The sequence below is a fragment of the Colius striatus genome, chromosome 15 (assembly GCF_028858725.1).
Source record: "Colius striatus isolate bColStr4 chromosome 15, bColStr4.1.hap1, whole genome shotgun sequence".
NCBI lineage: Eukaryota > Metazoa > Chordata > Aves > Coliiformes > Coliidae > Colius > Colius striatus.
The window spans coordinates 14753696-14779962 of record NC_084773.1 but is presented as its reverse complement, the minus strand read 5'-3'; the positions used below and the strand labels follow the sequence as shown (position 1 = coordinate 14779962).

Sequence of the window (26267 nt, the reverse complement as noted above, 5' to 3'; positions counted from 1 at the left end):
TTATGACTTCTATTGACCTGTTGTTTCTGCCTGATTTTCACAATGGTTCCTGATGCAAAAATTGCCAATATATTTAATTAACATCTGCCTTTTCTCTTCTTCCAAGTAATTAAATGCTTAATAAAAACAGACCAACTTCCTTCCCACAGGTGTCTCCCACATGATCACTGTATTTATTGTCTCTGGCTCCTCTTATTGCTGACACAGTTTTCTTTTCAGTCCTGTCAGGAACTTCTATCAGCTCAGATAGGTTTGGAGGCTGCTTTACATCTGATCCTGTGTGTACTGTGCAAGGGCTCCTGATGTCCAGGGTCCTATTGGCAAACTTGACAAAGAGTTCTGGGTTTCTGACACGGCAAATGGACTCTTGGAGCCAATAATTAGATCCTGCCGGCCTTGAAGTCAGGATCTTTCCCTACTGCTTTTCCACAGGGCTCACTGCAGATGATGACCAAGGCCGAGGTGGGTTGAGTTAGAGAGCTGATCCTTACTCCAGCACTGTGATGCTGAGCCATATGTGAGACCCTGGTTTTGAGGTGGGAATGAACTCTTTCCAGCACCCACAGGGATGGCAAAGGCTGTTCCATGTTTTCTGAAGCAGAGCATATTGAGTCTTGCTTTATGTCACTTTGATGAACATCTCTCCATAAGCACCAGGATAAACTAATCCCAGATTATCACATGAAATTGCTGTTGCTCACTAACCCTCCTCAGCATGGTGTTGCAGAATTAATTACCAGTATTCATGATGTTTGTTACTGCAATCCCTAAACACCCTGCACAGCACATCATCTAGATCTAGTGATATTTATTGTTGTATCTTCCAAGTGGTCCCTCTCCTGCTTTTTATCATTACTTGTGTTTACGAGGCTTCACGATGCTCTGGTTGTGTGGATCTCTGTAGTTTGTCATACTTTATTCAAAGCCATTTAGACACTTAGAGCAATTCATTTTATTTTTCTCTGCTATTCTAAGGGGGTGATTTCTTCTGTGGGCATACAAGTGAGAAAAAGCCTTCTTCTTTAGACATTTTGGTCCTTGGTAGATAGTTGTCCTAATTCTTAGTGCTCATTTTTCTCTTTTAAGTTTAAAGTTGTCAGGTATACATCTTGCTTGCTTCTCTTTTGTCTAAATTAACTCCTAATCCTCAAAGCTGAAATAGCCATGTGTTAAACCAGGCACAGTTAAATGCCTGCAGCGTTTCAGCTATGAGTGTTATCTGCATCTTACGGGGTTGTACTGGCATTGCTGGTACATGACTTATGTGCCTGCTCTGACTTTGACTGCACTACAAGCTGAAGAAGTGGGGGACTTAGCTATATCTATTTTGAAACTGACAGATAAGTTGGCAAAATAATGTCATGTTATCTTAGAAGGCTGGAACAAACCCTTGTAAACTTTTTATTGATGTCATTGTGCCAAAATTAGAACCGTGTTGTAAGTTATACCAGCTATATGCTGGATAGGAACTGTTTTGAGCAGCAAAGAGACAGCAGAGAAAGTCCTTGCTTGGATAAGGAGAACAGGCTTGCCCTTGTATAATTTGTTTGGCATTAAAATTCTATCAGCACTGGTCCTGACTGATGTTTTATGCAACAAATGAAAATAAGTGTGGAAGGGAAAAAAAATCTTAACAAACAAGGAAAGACCAAGGCCTCAAAATACTGATGAGTGACATCTTCAACAGCCAGCTTGTAAGGCTTGTTGTTTGGTGACGAAACCTCATCTTCTGAAGGGGAGAAGAGGCTAAATGGGAAGGAGATTGCACTGAAGCAGTCACTTCCAAGCATGCACACAGCAGCTTGCTTTTGGCTTAGGTATACCTGAAGCAGTAGAGTTCTTATGTGTATTTTGTGGCAGCACAGTTGTTTAGAAATGATACTCAGCTTGGTTGTAGGCGCTCACGATGCTTGAATGAACTTGCCAGGGTGAAGAGTGCATGTGTGTGTGTGCCCACGTGTGGCTAATTCCTGTCCTATTGCTGCTGTCCCTAAAGGAGAGCAGAAGTGCAGATCATAAGCACCCTGATAAGATATTGCAGAAGACTTAGTGAGTTTTTACCTCATGCATAAACCTTTCTAATTTTCTCCTTTTTTCGTGTTTTGCAGATAAGTAAGCAGCAGCTGCAGACGATCAAAGATCGTTTCCAGGCCTTTCTCAATGGAGAAACTCAGATTGTGGCAGATGAAGCATTCATAAACGCTGTCCAGAGCTACTACGAGGTATGGAGAGACAATGCAATACTCATGTGAATCCCTGACCTCACTCTTATTCACAGATGGGATCAGATTCAGAACTAAGAAATTGTCCTTTAACAAACAGCACAAAACAAAGAGGAGTGCAAGGCTGCTTCTGTGTGATATATCCCAGGATTGGTGAGGTTCAGGGTTTGAACATGGAACCATACAGCAACTGTGGCAATCCCTGCACCATGATGCATCCTATAGCTTGATTATGGGGAAGAGCTCTCTTCCTTTAAGCTGAAAAATACCTTCCTGATACTTTCAAACAGTGTACTCTAAACCAGGGAAGATGACATAATATAAAAGAAATGTCACCATGCTACCTATGAAAAATACCAAGAAAAATACCACCTGGACAGCACATTCAGTTCTTGCTAAAGGTTTTGCATTGTGTCTAACTGACGTAGGGATTTTCAGCAAGAGTCTTATCTTTTCTCTTTGGTATGCCAAGTGCTGTAAAGCAAAGGGGAAGGGTAGAAGATGTACATCTACAGAACTAGATATCACCAAAGAACATGAAGCACCATTCATAATTACGCAAAAGGATAATTATGCATGTCTGTCTTTTTGTACCTCTTTGTAGGCAGCCCTTAATGCTGCCTTTTATATCCTTTCTCAGAAGGAAGGAGCTTCTGTTTTTGAAGGAAATTAGTGTTTGTGATTTGTATGAGGAGTGTCACTTATTTTTCTGCTAGCCTTTCTGCAAACCATTTCTCTTTCTCCCTAGAACTATTCTGTCATAAAAGGTGAAGATTTTGAATTGCCTACATAAACTGTTTCTCTGCAAGTAGGATCTAGGAGGGGACCAAAATCAGATGAAGGGAATTTTAACTCTGTAAAAATGGCAGCAGCTGCTTCCGTGTAAGGAAAGCACAAATTATCTTCGGATTAACTCTATTAAGCCAGCCTAGTAGTTACTGCTCCATCATTCTCTGTACAGGAAGGAAGCTGAAAGTAATTTACATCTCTTATCAGGAAAGAAATTGCCAAGGGATCATCAGTTTATCACAGCTTCACTGAACAGATGCTCTCAGAGAAAGTTTTCAAGATGGTGCGAGCTTCATTTTAGGGTCCCAGAGCAGTGTAATCTATTCAGATAAGACTGTCAGGCAGGAAAAGGAAACTACTTAAAAACAGGCAGAAGACATTCCTGTTTCACTGGTAGGTCTGCCTGAACATGGAACCTGAACAGCTCTAGAAGTCCTGTGCTGTGTAATTATTCCAAGTGATAAAACTATAAAGAGCAGTTGATCAGCACTGGATGTCTGCAAACCCTGTGTCTTCCATTCAACTGGACACTACCCTACTTAAAACAGGCCCCAAGAAGCATAATGCATCACTCAGTGTCCTTTAGTGCAACTTTCTTTTTCACTTTTTTGAACTGTTGGTCTCCTTTAATTTATATCTGCATGCTTCCAGCTTCTGTGCAGCTGTAGCATGGTTGCATGTGTCTTCCTCAGCACCACCTGCAGTGGCGCACAAGGGAAAGCCTTGCTGCAGAAAGCCTCTGCTCCCTCTCAGTGCCTGCACAGCAGAAAGCCTCGGCCCCCTTCCAGTGCCTGAACAGTGTTCCTTGATGAAGGTTCTCCTTCCTCCCCTCTCTGAAGAGACGTGCCCCCTCGGCTGACCCACAGAGCAGTAACAGTGGGTCCTACTCTCAGCTCCTGCAAATTTCAGAGTTTTATGCAAGTAGCTGTCCATCTAGAAGTCAGCATCTAGGTACTGACTTATAAAGCTGCATGATGGCTTGGAAAATACTAAAACTCATTTTTCTGCTCAAGTGAAACTGGCCATGCTGGACTGTATGGCTGGTGTTTCTTACTTGCCAACCATGCAGAATAGATTCTTTACCTGGGGAATGATTATTCTTTTTCACTGGAGAAGGAGAGAGGTAAAGGTGACGTTGTAGGTCAGGAGTGCATTTGCTTTTGCCCTAAATGTATTTGCATGGACACACTCTGCTGTTAAGTCTACCATCAAGGGATAAGCGTGTGGTTATCAATTTTAGACTAGTTCCCAGGCTGCTATCAAATGAAATGAATGAGTGATCTGAGCAGACTCTGCTGTGCCTGCAGGAACACTGCAGACCTGTGTGTGCCAGCCAGGCCTGGCACTAACAGACACTCCAGGAGAGCTTTTCTCATGCCCATTTCCTTCAAATGAGTAAAGCTTTGTCTGCAGCCCAGCACTTGATGCAGCAATCCCTTCAGTGAGATTATGGAAATGTTTCGTTGGACCCATTTCCACTCTGCTGTGAGCAGATAGAGCTGGGGCTAGCAATGACCTCAGGGAGCTCATCTGTGGACATGGCAGGAGGTGCCTGACCCAGCTCATGGAGGCCAGTTCTCTTTGCACCTGCTGGTGTATGCACCTCTGCTTGGATTTTACTCCATCAATGCTTGACTTCTGGCACTCCTACTAGGCAATCTCAGCCATGCAAATCACCTGCTGTTTTCTGAAGAAAGCAGCTCACTGCAGGACAAAACACCTCTTATCTTCTTTTTTTTTTTTTTACCTTCCTATTTCACAGTCTTTTTCTGCTTCTGTGTGTCTGACCAGTGCTCCCTCACACCTGACTCCTCTCTCCCAGCCACAACCCTCCTTTCCTATGCTGCTCTGCAGCTGAGCAGTATAAATTGAGGCTGAGGGGACTCAGATCCCTTTGCTCACAGTGCCGTCCCCTCTCCCATGGGGATGAGGATCACAAATAACAGCCCCCCTCATGCTGGCAGGGATTGGAAGTCATTAGTGTTGTTGCATGGGGTGAGGCCAAAGGCACCTGGAGCAGGTGGTTAGAGAGGGGATGTGGGAGGGGAAGATGCTGTAGCAATGCCTTTTGCCATGACCTCCCACCATTTCCAGCAATCTCTGCTGGGGACTTCCTCAGCTCTGCCAGCAGTTTGGATTTTGATAACTCTCACCTATTATCTAAAAGCACCTGCACACACCCGGGGTGTTATCACTCATATTAAAGCTCTGTTAGGAAATGAAATATGTGCTGGTGTTGTTTCAGTGTGGAGTGAAGAGGCTGCAGGTGGCATCCTGCCTGTCTGGTCTGAAGGGAGTGCTTCCCAGCACAGTATTTTGGAAGCAAACAGCCCAGCTCTTCCTCAGCAGCATTTCAGGGCTGCTCCTAGAGCAAAACCTACTACTACTCCCGGCAGATGCCTGTGCCATCAAGCATCTGGGAACACAGAGTGCCACATTGCTGAGTGGTATGAAAAAAATCTACCATGTCCTTAGGTCATCCTTGAGCGCTTTAATTATGGAGAGCTGACAGATACACCCCAGTGCTGGCACAGTTTCTTCCCAGCCTGCTGCCTTCATCCGTTCTCAGCATCATTAATAAAACAGCAGTTCTTGCAGGGCATTGATTGCTCTCCTGTGTTCGGGTCTTGGGAGAGCACAACTAACACAATATCCCCCTGTCTCTCTCTCTCCCTTCAGCTCTGTGTTGTTCCCATGGCATCTCCTGATCTGCAGGGGTCTATTGTATTTTGACCCTTCTGCTGTTCTTGTAGTGGGAAGACCATCTCCATCAAACACTTTCTCCCTCCCTCCTGCTGTCAGTGTCCTGCACCTTGAAGGCTGCTCACTTTGCAGAGCCTTCCCAGGCAGCCTCAAGCTGTGCTTTGCTGAGATTTGGCCTTGTCCAGCTGTGGCCCTACTACCCTTCAATGATCTGAGTTATCTTGATGTTCACCCAACAGTTTGCAAAGATCAAGCTGTTTGTCCTTGTCCTTTCCCAGGGTGTGTTTTAATGATACTCTTGCAGGGCTGGTTGCCCAGGTTGGAAGCACCAGGGTATGGGAAAAGCAGGGACACACGTATTATTCAACTGAAAGTAACATTAAATGAATGAATTAATGCAATTCCTGTCATCTTGGGACAGTAGGACAGTCTGCAAATGTCTCCTTTGGTGTAGTGGCTTAACGTAAGCCTGATCCTTGTGCTGGTCAGAGGTTTCCCAGTGGCCTGGCTACCAGGATAAATGCAGTGTGATGTTGCTGGCTTGAACAGGACTAGCAGACTTCCTCTAACAAGGCAGAATTCGGCTAGGTGAACATAGTTGTGCAATAACTTCCTTATTAAAACATTTGATAGAGCAAAATGTAATCCTGCTCTCCCAAAAGGCATTTATGTATCTGGTAAGGTGTGGCCACAATGTTGCATGAAGTCCTAATTGCATCAAGATGTTCCATTTTAGCGGATGTGAAGCAGAAGCTTCACTTGATTTCATTACACTTCCCGGAGTACAGCCGAAACCTCTGTCCATCTGGCAACACGTGGTTGTTGAGTGAGGAGCTGGAAAGTGTACTGACAGGCAGTTAGTGCACTCTCCAGCAAAGAAACCATGCTTTGTGGTGCTTTAGGGGTTGGATTTGTTTTCACTGACACCATTTGAAGTCAGCCCTTTCTTGCAGGTGTTTCTGAAAAGCGACCGCGTTGCCAGGATGGTGCAGAGCGGAGGGTGCTCAGCCAACGACTCCCGCGAAGTCTTCAAGAAGCACATTGAGAAGAGAGTGCGCAGCCTGCCAGAAATTGATGGCCTCAGCAAGGAGACAGTCCTGAGCTCTTGGATGGCAAAGTTTGATGCTATTTACCGTGGGGAAGAGGATCCCCGCAAACAGCAGGCCCGGATGACGGCGAGTGCTGCCTCGGAGCTCATCCTCAGCAAGGAGCAGCTCTACGAGATGTTCCAGAACATTTTGGGGATCAAGAAGTTTGAGCATCAGCTTCTCTACAATGCATGTCAGGTAAGGTCCTTCTCCCAGACTGGATGTCAATGGAAGAGGGTTTATTGGGGAAGGACTTGCCAACGGGAAACACCAGTTGTGAACTGGAAACTTTGCGTCTGACCTGACTGGTTTTGAGAGAACTTCCACCAAGGAAGGGGATTGTGGTTGATGGTGGGACTTCTGCACCACCAGTTACGTTCTGGCTGTCCAAGTGGGCCTCCTTCTCTTGCTCCTGCTTGTTTTCTCTTGGTTGATTGCTTAGGGTTTTCTGCAGAGGTTTTAGAAGCTCTTATGTCAAGTTTTCTTTCCTGGAATCCCATAGGGTTGCTGAAACAGGAGAGTTTTTTTCCTCCAGCTCAGTATCTGGATCAGCAGGTCTTTGATGGTGCTTAAGTGAGCCATTTTGCTGTGATGCTCTCACATCACCAGTCTAAGTGACAGCAGTACTTTCTTGCAGCCTACAATAACCTTATTAGTACTCAAAGCTCAGATGCCCCCAGAGTGGATGTCTTATATTGACTCACTTATTGGGGTTGCACACAGGTTCTCTCTAAGCAGAGGGAGCCTCTGTGCCCCTTGTATACTCATGGGGGAAGGAGAGAACATCCCAAGCCCCAAAGACCTCAGGGTGGCTCTGCTTGCACTATCAGTTCCCAGATAGGTGAAAACCTTTCCCTTTCCTCCCTTTCACCCCCAGTAAGAGACAGTTCCCCAGAGCTGGGACTCTGAAGTGCTGCTTGCATTTCCAGCAGCCCTTGCTGAGGGCTGTCAGTGGCTGTCCAGGCTGTCAGTGACCCAGATTACAGTCCCCTGCTATCAGATATAAATATCACAGGCGGGATAAAGGATATCAGAGTCACGGGGAGGGTAAGGTAATGCCGTGGAAAGTTTTCAGAGGAGGAGCAGACCTCAATCTCTTCCCCATCATTCAGGGGTTCAATTCCATGTTGGAATTAATAAATTCAAGACTAACTCTGTTTTCTTTGTAGACATTTCTAATTCTTTTCAAGGCAGAGAAAATTATGGCTGATCTGTTTTTTTTTCTCTGGTAAAAAGCTTAAGTATCTTACACTTGTCCTCCTTCATCTCAGACCTTAATGGTAAAGCAGGGAGAAGGTAATAAATGTCCTTGAGTAAGATGTCTTCATAGTGAAAAGGCAATAACAAGGACTATGTTGGTCCTCATAAATTATGTTTACAAACTAGATTTTGTGCCTCTAACCTCTGTTGGAGGACATCTTTAAAATCAGAAGTGTAATGTTTCAGGGCTGTGTTGAGAGCTGAGTCAGTTTTGCAGTACTGGGTTGTGTTTTTTTTTAACTTAAGCCAACTCAAGTCCTATGTCTCTCATCCTCTCTTGACCTGTGCTTGGCCAAGGCACTGGGGTGGTTTTGTGTGAGCATATGTGTGATCCTGCCTTCTTGCTTTGTGATGCAGAAAACATTATCTTATCATGGCTGCCCCACTTCGTGGGGATGATCTCTGCCCATGAAAGCCTTTCTGGCTGACACCATGAACCCAGGGGCTGCTCCCTACAAACTACCCTGTTGCATCAAGCAGCCCATTTCTTGCAGTAGGTCTTGATTTAACTCTGAAAGGGAAGGATTTAATTCTGGGTCTTTTCTAATACTCAGAGGCACCAAACCTGTAATTTAAGCTTTTAGAGAAAGACATAGTTTCTGTTGAAAGCGAATATTAGCACAGGAGTTACTCTGGTTTTAATACCTGGATAGTGAGGATTAGCTATGCAGAAGGGAAAGCCCTTTATGCAAGGCACAGCTCAGCTGCAAGGCCAGCAGTCATTCAGCCCTTTGGCATTTTCCTGGTGTACAGTGCAAGCAGTTATGGTGTCATGGTGCCAGCACAGTGGGGTGGGAGCCTGCCCTGTGGGAAGTGGAGGTGAGAGCAGATTGCTTGCTGTTGCTCCTTCTCCCTGCTCCTGCTGCTGCAGGGAAGGCAGGTGTGAGCATCCAGAGAAACTGCAGGCTTTGCTGGGGAAACTGGGTGCTTATGTATTAGGTGCTGCCCTTGGTGTCTTGGAAACTCTTCCGTGCCATAACCCCTTGGACTGTGCTGAGCCACTCAGCACTGGTGACACCTCCAACATGGGAGGTCTGATGCCAATTAGGGAGCCAGAGGCACCTGCCAGCGTTACAATACTAAAACCAGAGGCATCTGGAGGGAGATGAATCATGTGTACAGCATTGCAGCAGCCAGGATGGGTGCTGGGTGGGAGAGTACCTGGGGGAGCTCATTTTTGACCTATGCTTGTCTGCTGTGCACAGTAGGAATTGGGTAGTGGAGCCCTTTCCCAGGTTCTGATAATACCATTGCTGATATCGTCCAGCTGATGGGAGCAATAGGAGAAGGCTGGTCTGATGTGCTCTTGTGCTTTGGTGTACAGAGTGGGATGCCACATAGGCTGTGCAGGGAAGCAAGGGGTAAGAAGGCTTTACCTAGTTACTGTCCTCCTGAAGCATGAGCAGGATTGGTGCTGAGAGTCCCAAGCACTTTCTTGAACTTCTCCTGTGGTCTAGAAGAAGGTGATTTCTCTATGTGACCTCCTGTTACATCATGCTCACTAATTGCATAAAGATTACATCACAGGGGAGGCATTTCCATTCACTTCTGAAGTAATATTTTGTTTGTGCAGAAGGAGGATGATTTCTGAAAGGGTTTTTTTAACACAATATCCCCATGTGGTTTAATATAAGTGTATTCTTAATGTGATAGAAGTGATATAGCAGGATCTGAGATAGCAACAGAGCAAAAGGGATTGATGCAGTTGGAAGGGCTTTTAAGAAACAAAGATGGGAAGTGGTGTTGTAGCAGAATGGTCGTGGAGATAAGTGTTGTTAAGCACAACCTCTGACTAGAACATTTTAAATAATACACAGAGGCTTTAGGCTTTTGCATAACACACGCTGTGTGGCTTGGTGTTTCTGCTCCACTGGAGTCAATGTGGGAATTGGATATCTCTGGCTCCAGCAGTAGGCTCCTCTGCTATGCAAGAGACATCATGGGGGGAGAAGTGTGTTTCAGTCTGGGATTTCTAGTCCAAAACCCATTGGCAAAGGTTGAATTTAGCTTTTCTGCTTTATAATTGACTTGTGATAGAATCATACAGGAGCTATTTTCTGTTCAATGTTGGACAATTGCAAACTTGGGTATTTACTGCAGTCAACATTTCCTTGGGCACGAGCCCTGTATTTCCCACTGACCTTCGTGATGGCTGAATTGCAGCAACATCTCTGAAAAATCAGGCTGCGGTAGTCTTCCATCTTGTTCTTCCCCAGCTGTAGGGCAGTGATTTGCTTTTCTGTCTCAAACTGTGTTTCAAAGTCATCTTTAGCTACAGCAAGAGGTGAGGGAGCTAATACGGTGCTGTTCCCTTAATCCAGCAACAGTGGCTGGTGTCCAGACCACATCTATGATGAGCTGCACTCATCCATCCTAGCACTTTGGAGGAAATGGTCTCTGGGCTGTCCCTGCAGGACTGTCTGAATTTACAGGCTTCACAATCAGACTTTCTCATCTTTCCTGGGCCTGAAGTGCACCACAGACTGTGGCATTCATGTCAAATGTGCAAAATATCTGTGCTAAGCTTCCCATTTTATCTAATTCCCCTAGATATTAAATTTCAACATAGCTAAATACACGCATGTCAAACCTGCTGAGTAATACATGTACACATGATCATGGCTTTTCAGCATCTATTCCTGTTCATCCAGGTAGAAGGTAAAACATCAGAGAAATGTTCATGTGTGGTTGGGCTATAGCACAGACAAGTCCCATCGCTGTTGGATGGCAATTTCTCATGGGGGGATGAAAGCCTCTGGCCAGTGCAACTGGAGTTGTCTTGTAAGTTTTGGGGACCTGTGATTTTAGCTAGGAAACATTTCAACCCAAATTTTGCTGACAAGAGCTGGCTTAAAACTAGAGTACACTGTTTTGACATTTATTTTTGCAGCTGAATTAGGACGCTGTGTCCAAAGGCTGACATTTCTCACAAAGCAGAAAGTTCCCTTGCCAAAAAATTAGTTTCAGAAGTGTTACCAGAAAAGATATTTAGGATTTTGACCTCAATCAAGTGTTTGATTTTAGCTCAAGTCAGTATATTAGAGATGATTTGCTGAGGTCAAGTCTGGCGTTCTGCCCCTCTCTCATCTCTGCAGTTCAGGTATTTTTCCTGAACTTCACTTCTTGACTTGCATTGAGCCTGTTGCAGAGACACTGTAGGTGGTACTTGGAAGGTGCAGCCCAAGTTAGGGCAGAAACAAGTAAAGACAGAAACTCCCATGAGGCTCTGTAACAGCTCAGATGATAAGATGGTTAAGGTGAACCTCAGAATAAATGTTTGTTTTGTGTGTATCCTCCCTGAACCATGTATTTCATTTAGTTTACTGTGATGGAAAGTTCCCAGCCATGCCTTGCAATGAGAGCTGAGCCCAGGGTCACTGCACACAGCGTGGAGTTACCTGTCTCTGCACGTTTCTGTGTCCCTTCAATTCAGAGATAGAGGGATTTGGTATCAGATCAGTCCCTCCTACTCCCTATTCATCATTTGTGAAGAACATAAAGCAATTCCTTTTTTTTTCCCTAGCTTCATCTTGAAGCTCAATCTATAAAATGGCAATCTGCAGTTCTGGATGTTTAAGCACTAATGCTGACTATAATGACCCCTCCAAAAGGGCAGGAGGTTTGTTTTGTTTCAGCCCCAGAGTCCCAGCAAAGAGACAGTTTGTGGTGCTTGTGGTGAGCTGGGACTGCTGCAGGCTGCATGTGAGGACCAATGAGCCTCCATGGGCTCTTCTCTCCAGGGCTGGATACCTGGATACTGTCAGCTTTGGCCAGCACTGCTGTCCGCCTTTTGATCACTCTGCCTATTTCCACGCTGTCAGTGTTATCCCTGCCCCTTCAAAAACAAAGCTACCACTGATAAAAATGGGTTAAGGTGTTTTGGGGATGATCAAAAGCCTCAAAGTCCATAAAGCATTATACTGTGTTTTCAGTAATTCAGTATTTATTTCCATGGAAACAGAAATGGCAGCCTGGAGCCTTCTGCAGGGTTGTAATTACTGCTGTAGCAGCCAGTGGCAGGCGCAGCGTGCCTGTCAGGGCTAGAACATCTCCCAGAGATGGCAGTGATTTAGCACCCGATGGGAAATTGAAAAAGGAAAAAGCCTCAGGAAGTGAATGAATTTTTTCCCTTCATAATAATGCAGCGTAGATCCACGTGTTTCTTCGGGGAGGAGAGGGAATTGCCTTTCTTCGTCAGCTCAGGGCGCGATATTTGGAAGAATGATGTTGTCATGGGAGGACTGAGAAATCAAGAGGGACAGCACAATGTCAGTGATGGGGTGAGTCTGGTGTCTGGTTCTGCTGGACCTCCAGCTGCCAGCCACCCTGCTGAGGAGAGATTTGCTGATGGAGGTCACCCAGAAGGTACCGAGCTGTCCCCTGATTGTCTCTGTTGGTCCCATGTGGTGCAGAAACAGTGACCCTACATGTGATGCGTCATTTAGTGTCTTTAAGAGCAGGAGAGGCTGAAAACAGACATCTGTCTGCTCAACATCTGACACCCAGCCTCCTCCAGCATCTAACAGGGTTGTAAGGAAGAGCTCAGCCAGCTGGAGGGGGACACGGCAGCGAGCGGGGCAGCCCTTGCCAGCACAACAGTGTGCCATGTGCTTGGGGAGAATGCCCCCAGCGTGCTGTGCTGGGGAGAACCTGCTCCCCTGAGCTGTCATCACCAGCTGGCTGATGTGCACAGTCACGTGTGGACCTATGTGTTAGCTGTAGGATCAGCTTATGTTCTGTGTACTGGGCTGTTATGGACTTAGAGAGCAATCTTGGCCCCTGTAATTAAATTTAAAGCAAATTAGCTCTTCTATTAAACAAAATAAATCTGATGTAGGCTAATGCTGTATTCTGTAGCTATGGCTGATCAATCGCTCCTGCAAAGAGCAGGCAAATGCTGCTGAGCAGATGGTCTTGGCTGAGGCATGGTCAATTAAACTAATTAAAGATGCTTTCATTTAATCAGAGGGTGTTTTAACCCTGTTAGCTGCCAGTTGGGGATGTGTGTTATTGTGCACTAGGAACTTCCAGTTCTGGCCCTACTATGGACATATTCTGGTTTTACAGGCCCTTTACAGAAACCAGGCTAGAGTATACATTGAGAGAGCAGATGTTTTGCAGAGAAATTATAATGTCATGCAACAATAGCAAAGACTTGCAGAGGAAAAGTCAGTCGTTTTCTTCTAACACTAACCAGAGATGTTTGTTAGACCGAAGAAGTCTTGTGCACTGAATCCTTTCCATGCTACCTCCTGCCAGCCTTCCCTCCAGGTTTAGGGGTGTGGATACCTCTCTGCAACTGAGCCAAATGTCATTTATTCTACCAAAACAAGCAAGTGGCTTGTTATGGTGTATTATTTAAAGAACAGAAAATGGTTTTGGCATCTAGACTGGTTCTGGAATGGAGGAGTGGCCTCTTATTTCTTCTCTCTGCTGCTGCTGTGCAAAATATTTTGGCTGCTGGGAGCCCTTCCACCACAGGATTTGGAATCTGGATTTAATTCAGGATTTGCTGCAGAAGTCCATGGAGACTCCTGAGCAAAAGCTGTTTTAGTTTGCTTAATAGAGCACTCAGTCGTTACTTGTCACAACTGGGCACCCTCACTGCTTCCCGTTCCCCTTTTCCAATGTGCTGTGCTGCTCCCCTGCCCTCACTGTAAGGGGTGACACCACTTGCCAGCAAGGTAAGTGCAACCAAGAGAGCTCATTAGTCTAATGGAAAAGCATGCAAGATTATCTCTAGAAGCAGCAGTAGAGAAGACTAATACATCCAGATCATTAGTGGCCCCCTGACCGTGCAGCATTGAGGGGCTGCAGCACGCTGGGACCAGTGGTCCTCTGCATTTCCAGCAGCTCGTACAAATTAAATCTGAAACAGTTTTATTTGCTTTATCCAGAGGCCACATTGGCAACTTCACGCATCAGACCAGATCTGTCCTCCTCCAGCAATATTGATCCCTGCAGGTACATTAGGGCTAAAGTCAGGATGATTTTCAAGATGTTCATCCTTTGTGAAATGGTTTTTATTTGCCTGTTTAGCAAAGGGGTTTTGTGGTGCATTGTCAGATGAACACTCTTCATTGTCTGTGGACTGATTAATTTCTGCAGTTTAAGGTTTAAATTGCCATCAAGATATCTCTTCAATTTTAGTTCTGTTAAACAATGGTTACCTTATAAAATATCAATGACTTGACACTTTCAGTCTACCTTAACCCCTCTATTTAGGGACTGATAATCCTTTTCTTTCACTGAAAATCAAGTTGTTGGCATGATGTTCCTGCTGCTTAGCCAGATCTTTTTTTTTCCCCATCAGATAAGGAGGCTCATTTCAAATGGATGCTTATTGATACAATTCCATTTCCTTAGCACCACCTTGCAATTTGGAAAGGATAAGTTGAGTGGTGAATTCCTGGTTCTAGGTAAGAGCAATTGGGGAGAAGTGTGAAGGATTGAAGTAACTAATAATGTGCTGATCTGCTGATGCTGTCATTTGCAGACTAGCAGAGGTCTCTGGGAAAGGGAAACACTTTAGTCCAGAGATAATTAACTGGAAGAGCTGTTGTGTGTTTGCTGCCTCTTCAAGTGTCTGTCTACTTCCACCTCATAGCTTTATTATAGGAATAAACCGGAGCAGAGAGAGAGGGTCAGGAAAATGGGCAATTCCTGACCCAGCTGTGCAGAGGGAGATGCTGAAGAAGTGGGGAAGGTTTTGCAGGAACTAGAGAAAGAAGAAAAGATGTGACAACGTTTGAGAATTACAACTTGAAACCATCTTCTCAGCAAAGAGGAGATTTGAGATGGCACAGAATATAAAGTCCAGAGGTGTTACCTTTGTATTCCTGAGGTGAGGAGGAGTGAGTAACTGGGTGGTTTGGTTATTGTTCGGCTAGGGCTAAACCACCATAGTCTGCCCAAGGAGAATCCAAGCCAAACCCTATCTATAGCCAAAGTAGCCAAAAGTGATACATAAAATCAGATGTTATTGCTGATCCCCCCAAAAAACAACCTAAAGTGTAACTGAGACAGTCTGGAGTGTAGGATCTGAGTTGAGTTAGGCTTCCATGTAGTCTGCTTCCCTAGGGTGGGATTTGACTCTCAAAATGCCGTGTTTATTTCAAACAATCTCCGTTGCTTCCCTAACTTTGATTTCAGTGCAAACCACCCTACATGAAAATCAGCTCCTTAGCATGTCCTGTGGTTTACTAGGAAAGGAAAATGTCACTCCTCTCTGTTTCCCTCAACCAAGGATGGTGAGTAGAAGATGTGACAAAGAAATGACTTCACTGGCCCCCTTTGGAGAAAGTGGTCTTGCTTTTCCTTTGAGCAGTACTTGTTCACTGCAGTACATACTCCTGTTAATCAGCCCAGGAGGCCCTGGGAGACAGAAGGGGTGTTATCCAGACCTCTCTCTCTTCAAGCAATGAACTGCTAGCTTCAAAAGAACCATATGTGATGCTTATCTTAAGAAAGGCTAGAATACTAATAAGACATAACTAGTGGATGACCCTGCACTGTGTTAATGCCTCTCTTTCTCTTCCTTTTAACTGGAAATACAATGCAGCTGCTGGAACTTAATTTTGCATGTAAGTCTTTAAATCTAATTTGAATTCCATGTGAAAACCTAAGTGCTTTGCCCTCACTCATGTATTTTGTCACTGAAACCCTGTTACTTTCCTGAGGAACTTTCAGTACCGGTCTCATGGACAAAATGGAAAGATACCATCATGGTTGCACATAGCAGTAAATATACATGATCGTGCTGGAGGCTTGTGCCAAGCTCCAGGGTCTTCATTTCAACCAGTTATGTCTTTTTGGAAAACTTGGCTGGTTTTCACTGAGCTGTGCTAGTCTAACATTACAAACTACTCTTCCAATTTTCCTTTTATCACCTTTAATAGAGAGATCATTCCTGGGACATACATCACCCACTACACAGATACTTTGGAAGTTCTGTACTAATATTTTACTGAGTTTAATCTTATTTCTGAAAGATGTAGTTCCTCCAAGGCTTCTTCTACCCCTTTGCAATCCATATCATGTTTCAGCATTCAGGAAGAGAGAACTATTTGTTAAAAAGATGTGTTATGGACATTCACCAGTCCTTTCCTCCACTCCCTACATTTCATTCTTCAGACCACCATTGTTTCTGTGTTACTTGACAAATGCTTCATGCCACAGCTTGGGATGTGATTGACAGTGTCATTTTAGTTCAGAAGAAATTTTGGGAGTCAGATGGATCGGGCCATAGAAAGTACTGCATGAATATAAGATACAACTGGGCTAATTTTCCAGTTTGCATCTAAAAAAGTACCACAATACAAAGAGAATAGGTATATTTCTTAAGAGAAATGAGGTGCCAAGGATTTTCTTCAGAAGGATATCAAAGCAGGCACATACTTATTCCCACTGAGCTGACTATAAATTGGGAAATGATCAACAAACTAGATTTCATGCATTTCAAAGGCTCAAGCTCACTACCCCAAACTACAGGGAATGCAATTTATGTAAGCTGTTCCCTACCCTTATTTCAGTGTTGAGTTTTCATATTCAATAACCATGGGTTTTTTTCTGGAACATCTGATTCTACTCATGTTTTGAGAGAAATTAAAGTGCAAGTTCAATAAGGAATTGATGCAAGACAGCTTCAAATACAGCCTCTTGTGTATGTATAAGGCAGCTATAGGAGCTTAAAGTCGTATAAAAACCATGCTGGCCTCCATCTTACAGACTTTGTTGTATAATGCAGGGCAGGAGGGATCTCTGCATCTGTTTTTCATGTGTTGTAGCCTTTGGTCCAGTTCCTTTGTCTCTCGAGGATGGTAAGAGGATGGGGAGGTGATGGCACAATATCTTTGTCATTCAGTGTGAAATATTTGTAGAAATGTCATTGCAAAGAAAGAGAGAAAATGATTGTGTCACCCACTTTAAAAGAGTGTGGTGGGGTAACAGCCATTCCTTCCAAAGAGTATTTTGAGATTAAAGGCAAAATTGAGCCACAGATCCCCATGTAATATGGGAAGACTTGGAACGCAAGGGACAGAGGCATAAACCTCTTGAGCAGCCACCTCGAGGTCAGACTTCAGGGACATGTGTGTTTTACTGTAGATGCTGTGAAGCTGGAGTCTGTAAGTGTAAAACGTCCATAGCTATGGCAGGGAAGTTGGCAGTGACAAAGGTGCTGGGGAGGGAAGCAAGCACAGTGACAGACACTGCCCAGCACCCTGCTGAGATTTGGTTAAATGTGCTTGCTTGTTCTCGTGAGTGCTTGGATGTGCTCCATGCTCACCACTGCTTCTTGACTGACTACCATGTGTGTTTAGAGGATATACTGGCAACAGCAGCAATATTGCAGGTCTCCAGTCATCATTAGTCCACAGGAAGGGAAATTGGGCAAGATCTATGCCAAGGGTATCAAAGAATAAAACGTAGGACACAGAAAAATACCAGGTCAACAGCAAAGCTAGGAGATATTGGCATGTAACACATAGCAGTTGAGTGCTGGAGGGAGGCATCAAGTAGAAGACTTTACTCCTTGGTATTTCTTAGCAGAAGGAGCATCAGTGAAGAGTTTCGTTGTTCCCAGGTTGAGGACCATGAGCTGTTGACTTTTGTGGAGGGCTTTGCTAAGCTGACTAGTTTCTTTTGTGACCTGGCTAAGTCCAGAGACAACTGTGAAGAAGACTTTTGGGTGGTTTAAATTATAAAATTCTAGTAGTAGAATAATTAAATGGTCTCCTATGTGTTCACAACACTCGTCATTTATGCTGCTGCTATTTCTGCCAGTTTGCTGGTAAGCTCATGTTGTGCAACATTGGTGAAATGAGCTGCAGGCATGTGTTTGGCTGCCATTACCAGGAGTCTTCCTTGCCCACACGCAGAGCTGAGACCAGGCACAAAAAATAGCTACAAAACAGAGATATAGTTTCACGGAAGAAACGTTGACACAATAATGTTATTAAATCAGGTGATGCCTATTACATTTGATGGTAATATCCTTTTCCAAACACAACACTTGGTTTTAAAATCACACTAAAACCAAGTGCTCTTTATTTCTGATGCAGGGTGTGATATCAACAACAGTTCCTCATCACTTTATCCATCATCTCCTTATGGCTTGAGGTCTCATTCCCCACCTTTTCTCCCTGGGCATATCCAGAGTCTCAAAAATGTAAAGTATCAAGCAGCCATTTTCAGTCAACTTCTCACTCAGTTCTTTATTGTGCATTCTACTTCTGGAATTTCTCTTTACTTGGCCTTTTTCTCCCTAACAGTGGATTTTGGCAGGGAACAGTTGTGCTCAGATGGTTAAGTAGCAATTGAGTGTAAATTAGCTGAAGGAGCTGTGGCTGCCACTGTCAAAGTGATTCCAAAATAACTTTGTGGAGGAGGGTGACTGTTAGGTCAGACAGGAGCAACGTGGTTTGGATCTGCCTGTTGGACTTAGGGAGAATAACACAGGTTATAGGAGTGCAGTCTAAATAGTGGCTTATATGCCATCAAAGATCCATAGTGAATGTTACGGTGACCGCTCATGAGCAGTATTCAGGAAAGACTGCCTTTCAAACTCTGCTTCCCATGAAGATGCCATGTTTGTGGTGAGGACTTCATGCTTTCCTTGAGGCTGGTACAACAGCTTTCCTCTGGGAAATCCCTGTTGTCAGTGTGGTCTCTTAGCAAAGCAGGAGGAGAACTCTGGCCACCAGTTTTGACTAATGGATGTGCTGCTGTTGTCCCCGGGTGGCACTGGCTGTGCCCTGCTGCTCCCCCAGCACTGCTGGCTTGGTGGAAGGAGGTGACTCTGCTCCTTTCCCATGCAGTTCCTTTCCCAGCTATGTAACTCCTCGTCTTCTTTATTACCACTTAACATAGGCAATTGTTCGGGGTCATTACGTGGTCAATCTGTTCCACCTTTATGTATGGCAATTGCAAAACAGCTGAGGATGTCTGGCAGCGAGTAGAAGTTTCATTTCTGGAGATGAAAATAGATAAAGATATGTTCAAGGAGATAATTGGGATCATTAAACTTCCCTATCATAATGCCAGTTGCAGTTTCATCCATTGCATGGCTGAAAACATAGGCAGCAGCAATGAACAACAACAAAAAAATCCTCTATTTTTCCCCCAAACATACCGGCAGAATCCCTGGCCCGATCAGAGCATTGCTGTTAGTGATCTGGGGAAGACCTTGTCTGCTTCAAAATAGGAGTGATTTTCTGGATGATGACAATCAAAGATACATTTTGTTTAGGCCAGGTCAATGGTTATCACTGTCACATGAAGCACCGTGTGAGCTACTGCAAGTCAGTAGCTCGCCCTGATCTCTGGGAGAGCTGGTGTCTCAGTGCCTTAAATTTTGTCTCATCTGCAGTCAGAGCAGCAGTAGACACAGGAGAGGATTTAGGGAAGGGCAGCACAGGATGCAAGGGCAGGAGAGCAAGCACATCTGTCTCCCTAAGGCTTCATGGCATGCCAGCATTCCACAACAGAAGGGGATCTCTGTCCATTGTTGCATGAAATTACTGGATGCCAGATATCAATCAAAAGTAAATCACTCCTATTTTGAAGACAGAGAGTTCATAAGAATCATTAATAACAAAACTCCTTCTGTGTAGAAGCTGCTGAGGGAGGGATGTGTCAGACTGCTAATGAGGGGTGCTGGTAAGCAGAGGAAGAGAAAAATGGGTCAGAGTCCTGCTGGAAAAGGAGTAAGTGCCCATTGAGAGCATTAAATCAGATGTAACTGGAAATCAGCAGAGACAAACTGACATGAATTGGCCTATGCCAACATGATCCCCACAGAAGGGGAGAGCAGTGCTGGTGCAGCAGCTAACAGCAAATAACAGCAAGGGGTGGGCTTAGAAAAATTCATCAAGCAGAAATGAGTTCAGCATGAAACAGGGGAACATTGCCTTTCAAAACTGACATTAGCTGTCTACCATAAAGCTGTCTTCAGGCTGTAATATTTCCTGCCTTAAGATACAGGAAAACTCATCCCTCTTGTCTGAAGGTAGCAATCTGTGTGGAGGGCTTTTCCAGCTGCTCTGGGATGCCTTAGTGTGAGACCCTCCTGGCTGCCTCTCCGGGGGAGGATGTATGGATAGAGTTGGACAGGAGAAGGGGCCAGTACTGCTTTGCTACAGCAGTTTGCCTGCTGTTGTTGAGCATCTGAAACAGCTGTGCTACCCTTCTTTTCTGATGATGCAGTCCTGTAACCTCCAAGATAACATCTAGCAAACCTTCCAGGAAGATCAACTTCTTTTTATTATTCTTCCTTCCTTCCTCTTTTTGGTTTTTTTTTCTTCTTTTCTCTGCTTCAAAAGAGCCTCTGGAGAGGACTTACAGGGGAAGCAAAGAAGGACTAAGTGCGTGCTGCCATAAATAATGTTAAAGCAAGAGTCAGACTTACAGTGATGTAACAAGGTGCCTGGGAAGGTGGTGACCAGGTTGTGAAAGATTTTCAAAGTGATTGTGTATGATTGATGCCTTGGGAGCACCAGCTGAGGGATCTCAGGGCATTGGTGGAGGGAGTACAGTATACAGCCACAGCCTCGGTTGACATGCTGAGACCTTCAGCCACAATGCCAGGCCTTCAGCACCTGTGAAAGTTTGGCTTTTGCAGGAAAGCATGAAAGGAGAGCTGGGCTTTGAACTCTCTGCTCACAGAGCAAGGCCAAAGATGAAATGATGACTGGAGGACTGAAGAATGCAGTGGAAAAGCACGTGTCTCTAAAGACAGAGTGAAGGGGAAGAGTGCTGAAGAAGGGATAGGAATGAGCAGGGTGTTTCAGGATCTAGTGAGTGCAAGTTAGGGACTAACCACTCTTAGGGGATGATGAACAGACTGGAGAGGATTTGATTTTCAGAGCAGCCTCTGAAAAGACTATGAGGACAATTGTGCATGAATGAGCCTGACCCTGGAGGCAATGCTGTAGCTACAGTGTCTACTCAGGTCTTGGCTAGATAAGCAAAGGAACCTCAGGAAACATTGTGGGATGCTGTTACCCTCTATAGGGCAGCAGAAATACCTCTACTATATTGAGATAAAAAATGCCTTGGGAAGGTCTTGGGAGTTGGGTGGAAGCACAAGGAAGTACCTTTAACTGTGCATGTACAAGTGCAGTAAAACTGTGTGATCAAAGCAGATGCTGTCAGCTGTGCTTCTGATAGTTAGGGCTGAGCAAAGGTTGTAACAACCTTTCTCTCTCCTGAAGACTACACCAGATCTTTTTCTGTCATATAAGCTTGAGTCTGAATGGAGGGTACAGCCTTAACAGAGCAACTGCAGGCTGGATTTTCCTAGGGATATAGAGGAGATTGTGGGGGAAGGTGTAGTTCATCTTGGGCTGGGAGCCCAAATAGAATATAGAATATTGAATATAGAGTCAGAATAGTTTAGCTATTTAACTGAACTTCATCTAGGCTGTTTTTTTCATTTTAGTCTACAGCAAAGTTGTGGCAGGCTGTAAAAAGGAGGCCTGCAGCCAGACAGATTGGAGCGCTTTCCTGGTCACCTGCAGCCAAAAGCCTTTGCTGTGGGAGTGCCCGGGTTAGGAGGCAGGGCTGGGATGCACAGAGCGTGCTGTGTGCCTCTGCAGACGAAGTGATGGCAGATGAGGGGACACTGCTTTGCCAGATGAAGTTTGTTACAAATTCCCATCTGCTTGGAAGCAGAAGCTATAAGGTTTGTGCTGTGCAAGTAGTTGTTTGTTATACATTTTTAAACACAAAATCTAGTCCAAACAGAAAATATTTTTAGTGTGTGTCATTGTGCAGTTAAGAAAGCTGCCAGCAGCAGAACCCTGGAGAGCTCTGCGGGATGATTGGAGTGGGGACAGGAGGTAGTTACTTTCACTTCAATGCCAGCCTTGCAAACCGGCTATCACATGAGGTATCCCCTGCACTCATTTTGGAGGGCACAAGGGGAGAAGATGGTTCAAAGGGAGCAGTAGTAGATTTATGCCAGGTTTGTGTTTCTCCTGCTCATGATGGCAGTGAGGATGACAGGGTGTGCCAACATAGCCAGGTGCCCTGCGAGCGGGTCTGCAAGTGGATATCATCTGTGCTTCACCTGCCTCAGCACCAGCAGTGATCCTTACCTGCCAGGCAGACAGGCTTAGCTGGAGAGGAAAAATAAATAAATTCAAAGAGAAGGGTTTTCTGCTTTGCCAGTTTCCCCCTCCCCACACTTGGGTACTTGTTCCTTCTTCAGCTGATCTCCTGCTTGCATGAGGCTGCATCTTGCAGAGCCGTCTGCTTTCTCACCTGCTCCATTCGCTTTACCTGTGATGGAAAGCACACATCTAGCACAGCTGGGAGGGGTTCAGCTGGGTGTGAAAATGGCTCTGGAGAAGACAGGAAAGGATTGCTGGTTTTCTCCTGGTGCAGTATGGAAGAGGCAATCTCACATCTCTGTTTTCAGCAAACGTATCCCACATATCCCTCCCCAAGAGTGAGCCTGCACGCAGTTCGGGATGTAGGCAGAGTTGGGATGAATTAAGCATTTTTCAGGCTTTCAAGGCACTGGTGGAGTTGTTTCTGTAATATTTTCCCACCATTCTAAATCCCCCCTAAAAAGAGTGAGAGAATGTATTTGAGATGGATCTGAGCAGTTTAGAAACAGAACAGCTGAGGTTTTTTAGACTGCGGAAGATGTAGTATGGAAAACTGTTGAAAATGAATGTTTTTTGAGGGGGTGGGATCTGTTGTGGCTTTTGCTCAGCTTGTAAGCCAAATGATTCATTATTCTTTCAGCTTTCGTGCAAGGTCACAGTGTGATCCTCAGTTGATTCTCTTGCACCTGCGGGGTGGCACAGGCAGGTATCAGAGTGTTTCCCAGCTCTGCCAGTTCCCAGCATGAGCTTGCTCTCTTTCTCTCATTCTCCTTAACAGCTCATAGCATTTGGGCCATCAGTCCCATTGGAAGCTGCTTACTTTTCCCTGTAACTGCATCTGGAGGGAGAGAAGGACCAGGATGGAGCTTCTCTTCTGCACAGATATGCAGCCAGGGCAGCAACTTGACTGTGGCTTTTTTCCCCAATGTCCTGAGCACTGCCTTCCTCCCTTCAGTTACCATAGATCTGTTTGATTAAGAAACAGAAGAGTTTCAGCTGCAGGTTCCACGTGTGTGTATTCCTGTGGTTTTATAGCCAGTAGCATCTGATGGTACCTTCATTTGTGGTAACAAGGGGGCTCTAGCAGTGCAAATTTCAACCTGGTTACAGAGCAGAATGAAAAAAAGAAAAGCTGAATCCTATGGGAAGGCTTCTTTTTAATCTCTTCATTGGTATTTTTTTCTTGATTTCTAAAGGAGCTGCAGCACCTACCTGGACAGGTACCAGTGCTGCAGACCTGGTCACATTCTGCCTGACATCTGGATCCCAGATGCATATCCTGCACTACTCTCTTGCATGTCCCTTCTGCATATGAAGTCTGTTGGTCTCAGGGAAAGCTTTAAAGAAACAACTGAGGGTAGTATAGAGATGAAATGCGATCAGAGAGCAGGTTATCACCTTATTTTTGCAAGGCACGGACATTCAGCAAGCACTGAGAGACCTCAACTATAGTAGAGACTGTAATGCTGTACTCTGTGTGTCCCATGTATTTCCCCTAACTCTCTAAGCAAAAGCCTCCTGCCCTGGTAACAATTTCAAAGGAAAGAGGTCATGCCCTGCTGAATGTAGTTTAGAATAAACTGCATTTCTTCAAAAAGCAGGAGATGAGAGTGTTTCTTGCAGAGGAGCTGTCTGAAGGAGTTACTATGCAGCTAGAGTGAAGCCTCATCCACCACCCAGCGCATGTCCCATTCTTAAATCAGTCATGGAATTCTGCTGCAGAGGACTGTGCTGACATCTCCAGCATCCCATTCCTGTCCTGCCTGCTCTCTCTCTTCTCCAGTTATGTTACATCTTGTCATATGCCAAAGCCAAGATAGTCCAGCCTGGATTGAGATGAAGATGTTGGCCAACTAGTGTTTTATTTGGCTTTAAGTACAAAGAATAATTAGCAAAACAGTGTGAAAAATAGCTCTTCCCCCTATGGGGATGGAGAAGCTCTGCCTGGAGGCTCGATCTGACTGAGCTGTAGGGAAGGATAATTGGAGGAGCAGCAGCTGAGGCCTGGAGGGAGCCTGGGGAAAGTTGGTGGTGCTTTGATGAGCGCAGTGCAGGACCCTCAGGGCAGCACTGGACTCTGCTTTGGCCTGCCGTAGGCAAAGTGTTGTAGTCTATCACAGACAGTGAGCTGTGCAGGTTACAGGCAGCGTTTAAAACCACTCAGCAGCGAGCTGACTCCATTCGCCATCTCGTGGCGATGGCTGCTGGAGCGTGCGGGGCAGCCGCGTCCCTCCGCTCCGGCCAAACACCCACCGGGACAGCAGAGCAGCTCCAAAGCTTCACCTAATAATATTCCGTGTGCAGAAGGATGTTAATGACAGGGAATGTGATTGCCTGCCTTTTCCTGTCGCTGCTGAATTAGCTCTGTTGAAATGAGCTCCCATTAACTGCAGTTATATTTAACGCTGTCTGTCTACACGGCTGCATTTTTAGATTGTGAATTTTCACTTGCAGATCACTTAATCATGTCTGACTTTCTTATAAATATTTGTAACATGAGTTAATATTTTCTATTACGTGCCATACGCTTTCTGGAAAAAAAACTAATTGTTCTTGCTGCTGTGCATCAGGTCTGGCAGGAGCCCCTGAAGCCTCAATGCTCTCTTATCTAAAGGCCATTGCCTTTTACAGCTGATGTGGCAGAAATTGAAGTCTGTAGCCGGTGCTGTCAGTGTGTTGTGGTGGGGAGAGCCGTTAGAATTCGTGTCTTTGACAAGAAGGAGAGAGAATGTTTGTTGTCGGCAGCGTGATAACACAGTGAAGACTCAACACTCGTGACACTGCATGTATGTATTATTGTTGTGCTCCTGGAGCCCACTGAACATCAGTATGAGGTGTGGGAGGTGATGGCTCTTAGCCTAGGAGAAATTTTAAACTGTACCATTTTCAGTGACTTTGAACTCCAGGACCTCAAAAACCCATCCCTGTTCTCCAAGGAAGATGCCCATCCTTCCCTGCCCTGTGTGTGATCCATGCCTAGCAGATACTTGTCTTGGTGAGTCTTGTGCAGGATTTATGTAGTGAAGGCTAAATGACAAAACATCTCAGCTTTGTATCTGCCCTTCTCTCAGCTGTGGCTCATACATTCGTGGATGCACTGAGCTGAGTCCCTGAGGCAGGGAGACAGAGGTCTGCCTCTCCCATCAGGTCTCCAGCCATGTCTGCTAGGAGGCTGTTCTGCAGAGCTGCCTGGGAGCCTTGTCTCACATCCCAATTCATCAGCACTTAAAAACCCTGTGAGGTGCAGCCTATGGCAGCAGCCTCCAGCCAGGGCAGCGGTCTCAGAAAGGAGGGAACACAAAGCATGGCCTTGACCTCGGTGGGTCATTGCTGTTGGGGTGTATCTGCCCAGGGAGCAGTGCCCTGTGTGGGGAGCACCAACAGTCTCAGACAATGCCTGTACTCCCATGGGTGTTGTGACTGTGTCTGCTCTGGCTAGAGCTGGTGAGCATTGGCCAGGCTATCTCAGCTGGTGGGAGGGCTGTCAGGGATCAGCCCAGAATCAATGTGGGATGGTGCAGTACCCAGTCAGTGTTCCAGCTTCACAACTGCCACAGTTTGAGCTGGTCAGAGTAAAGCAGTGCTGTGCTTCCCAGGCTGCTCTGCAAAGGGAGGTGGGATGTTCTGCCACTTTGCAGGAGCTGCTGCTGCTTCCAAGCTGAAGCATCTTCTTCTGTAATTGTTATAGTATCTGTACAGGTAAATTATTTATCTTATATTTAATATGGACACACAGCAGCATTTTCCATATTGCATAGATGGCTTGCCAGGCTGACTATCCTCACCAGTAAGGTAATGAGGGCAGTGTACCCCATGGGAGGACCTGCCTCATCTACCAAGATCTCCCCCTGCATGGTACCTTGTGCTGAATTCCTCCTCCTCTCACCTTACGGTCCAACTGCTTTTAAAAGCATCACATTTTTGCTCCCTGTGTTTGTTTCTTCATAGCTGTGTCTCTTGCTACTTTACTGTGTCTGCTTCAATTCTTCTCACATCCTTGATCTTAATGCAGGTGCCAGAGCATCTCGCCAAGAGTATTGTGCAGGGTTTAATCCCAGATGACAGTTTGTGGCTGCACATGGCCCTTTTCTGAG

General features: G+C 45.3%; 1 protein-coding gene across 8 annotated transcripts in view; it reads left to right on the top strand.

The window, feature by feature from the left end:
* CADPS (calcium dependent secretion activator) overlaps nt 1-26267 on the top strand; it is a 212317-nt gene that overhangs the window by 40995 nt on the left and 145055 nt on the right. For all 8 annotated transcript variants that reach the window (XM_062007941.1, XM_062007939.1, XM_062007940.1 and 5 more), the window contains exons 2-3: nt 2109-2222; nt 6668-7000. In XM_062007941.1, the coding sequence (XP_061863925.1) occupies nt 2109-2222; nt 6668-7000 (447 nt within the window). The remainder of the gene's footprint in view (nt 1-2108; nt 2223-6667; nt 7001-26267) is intronic.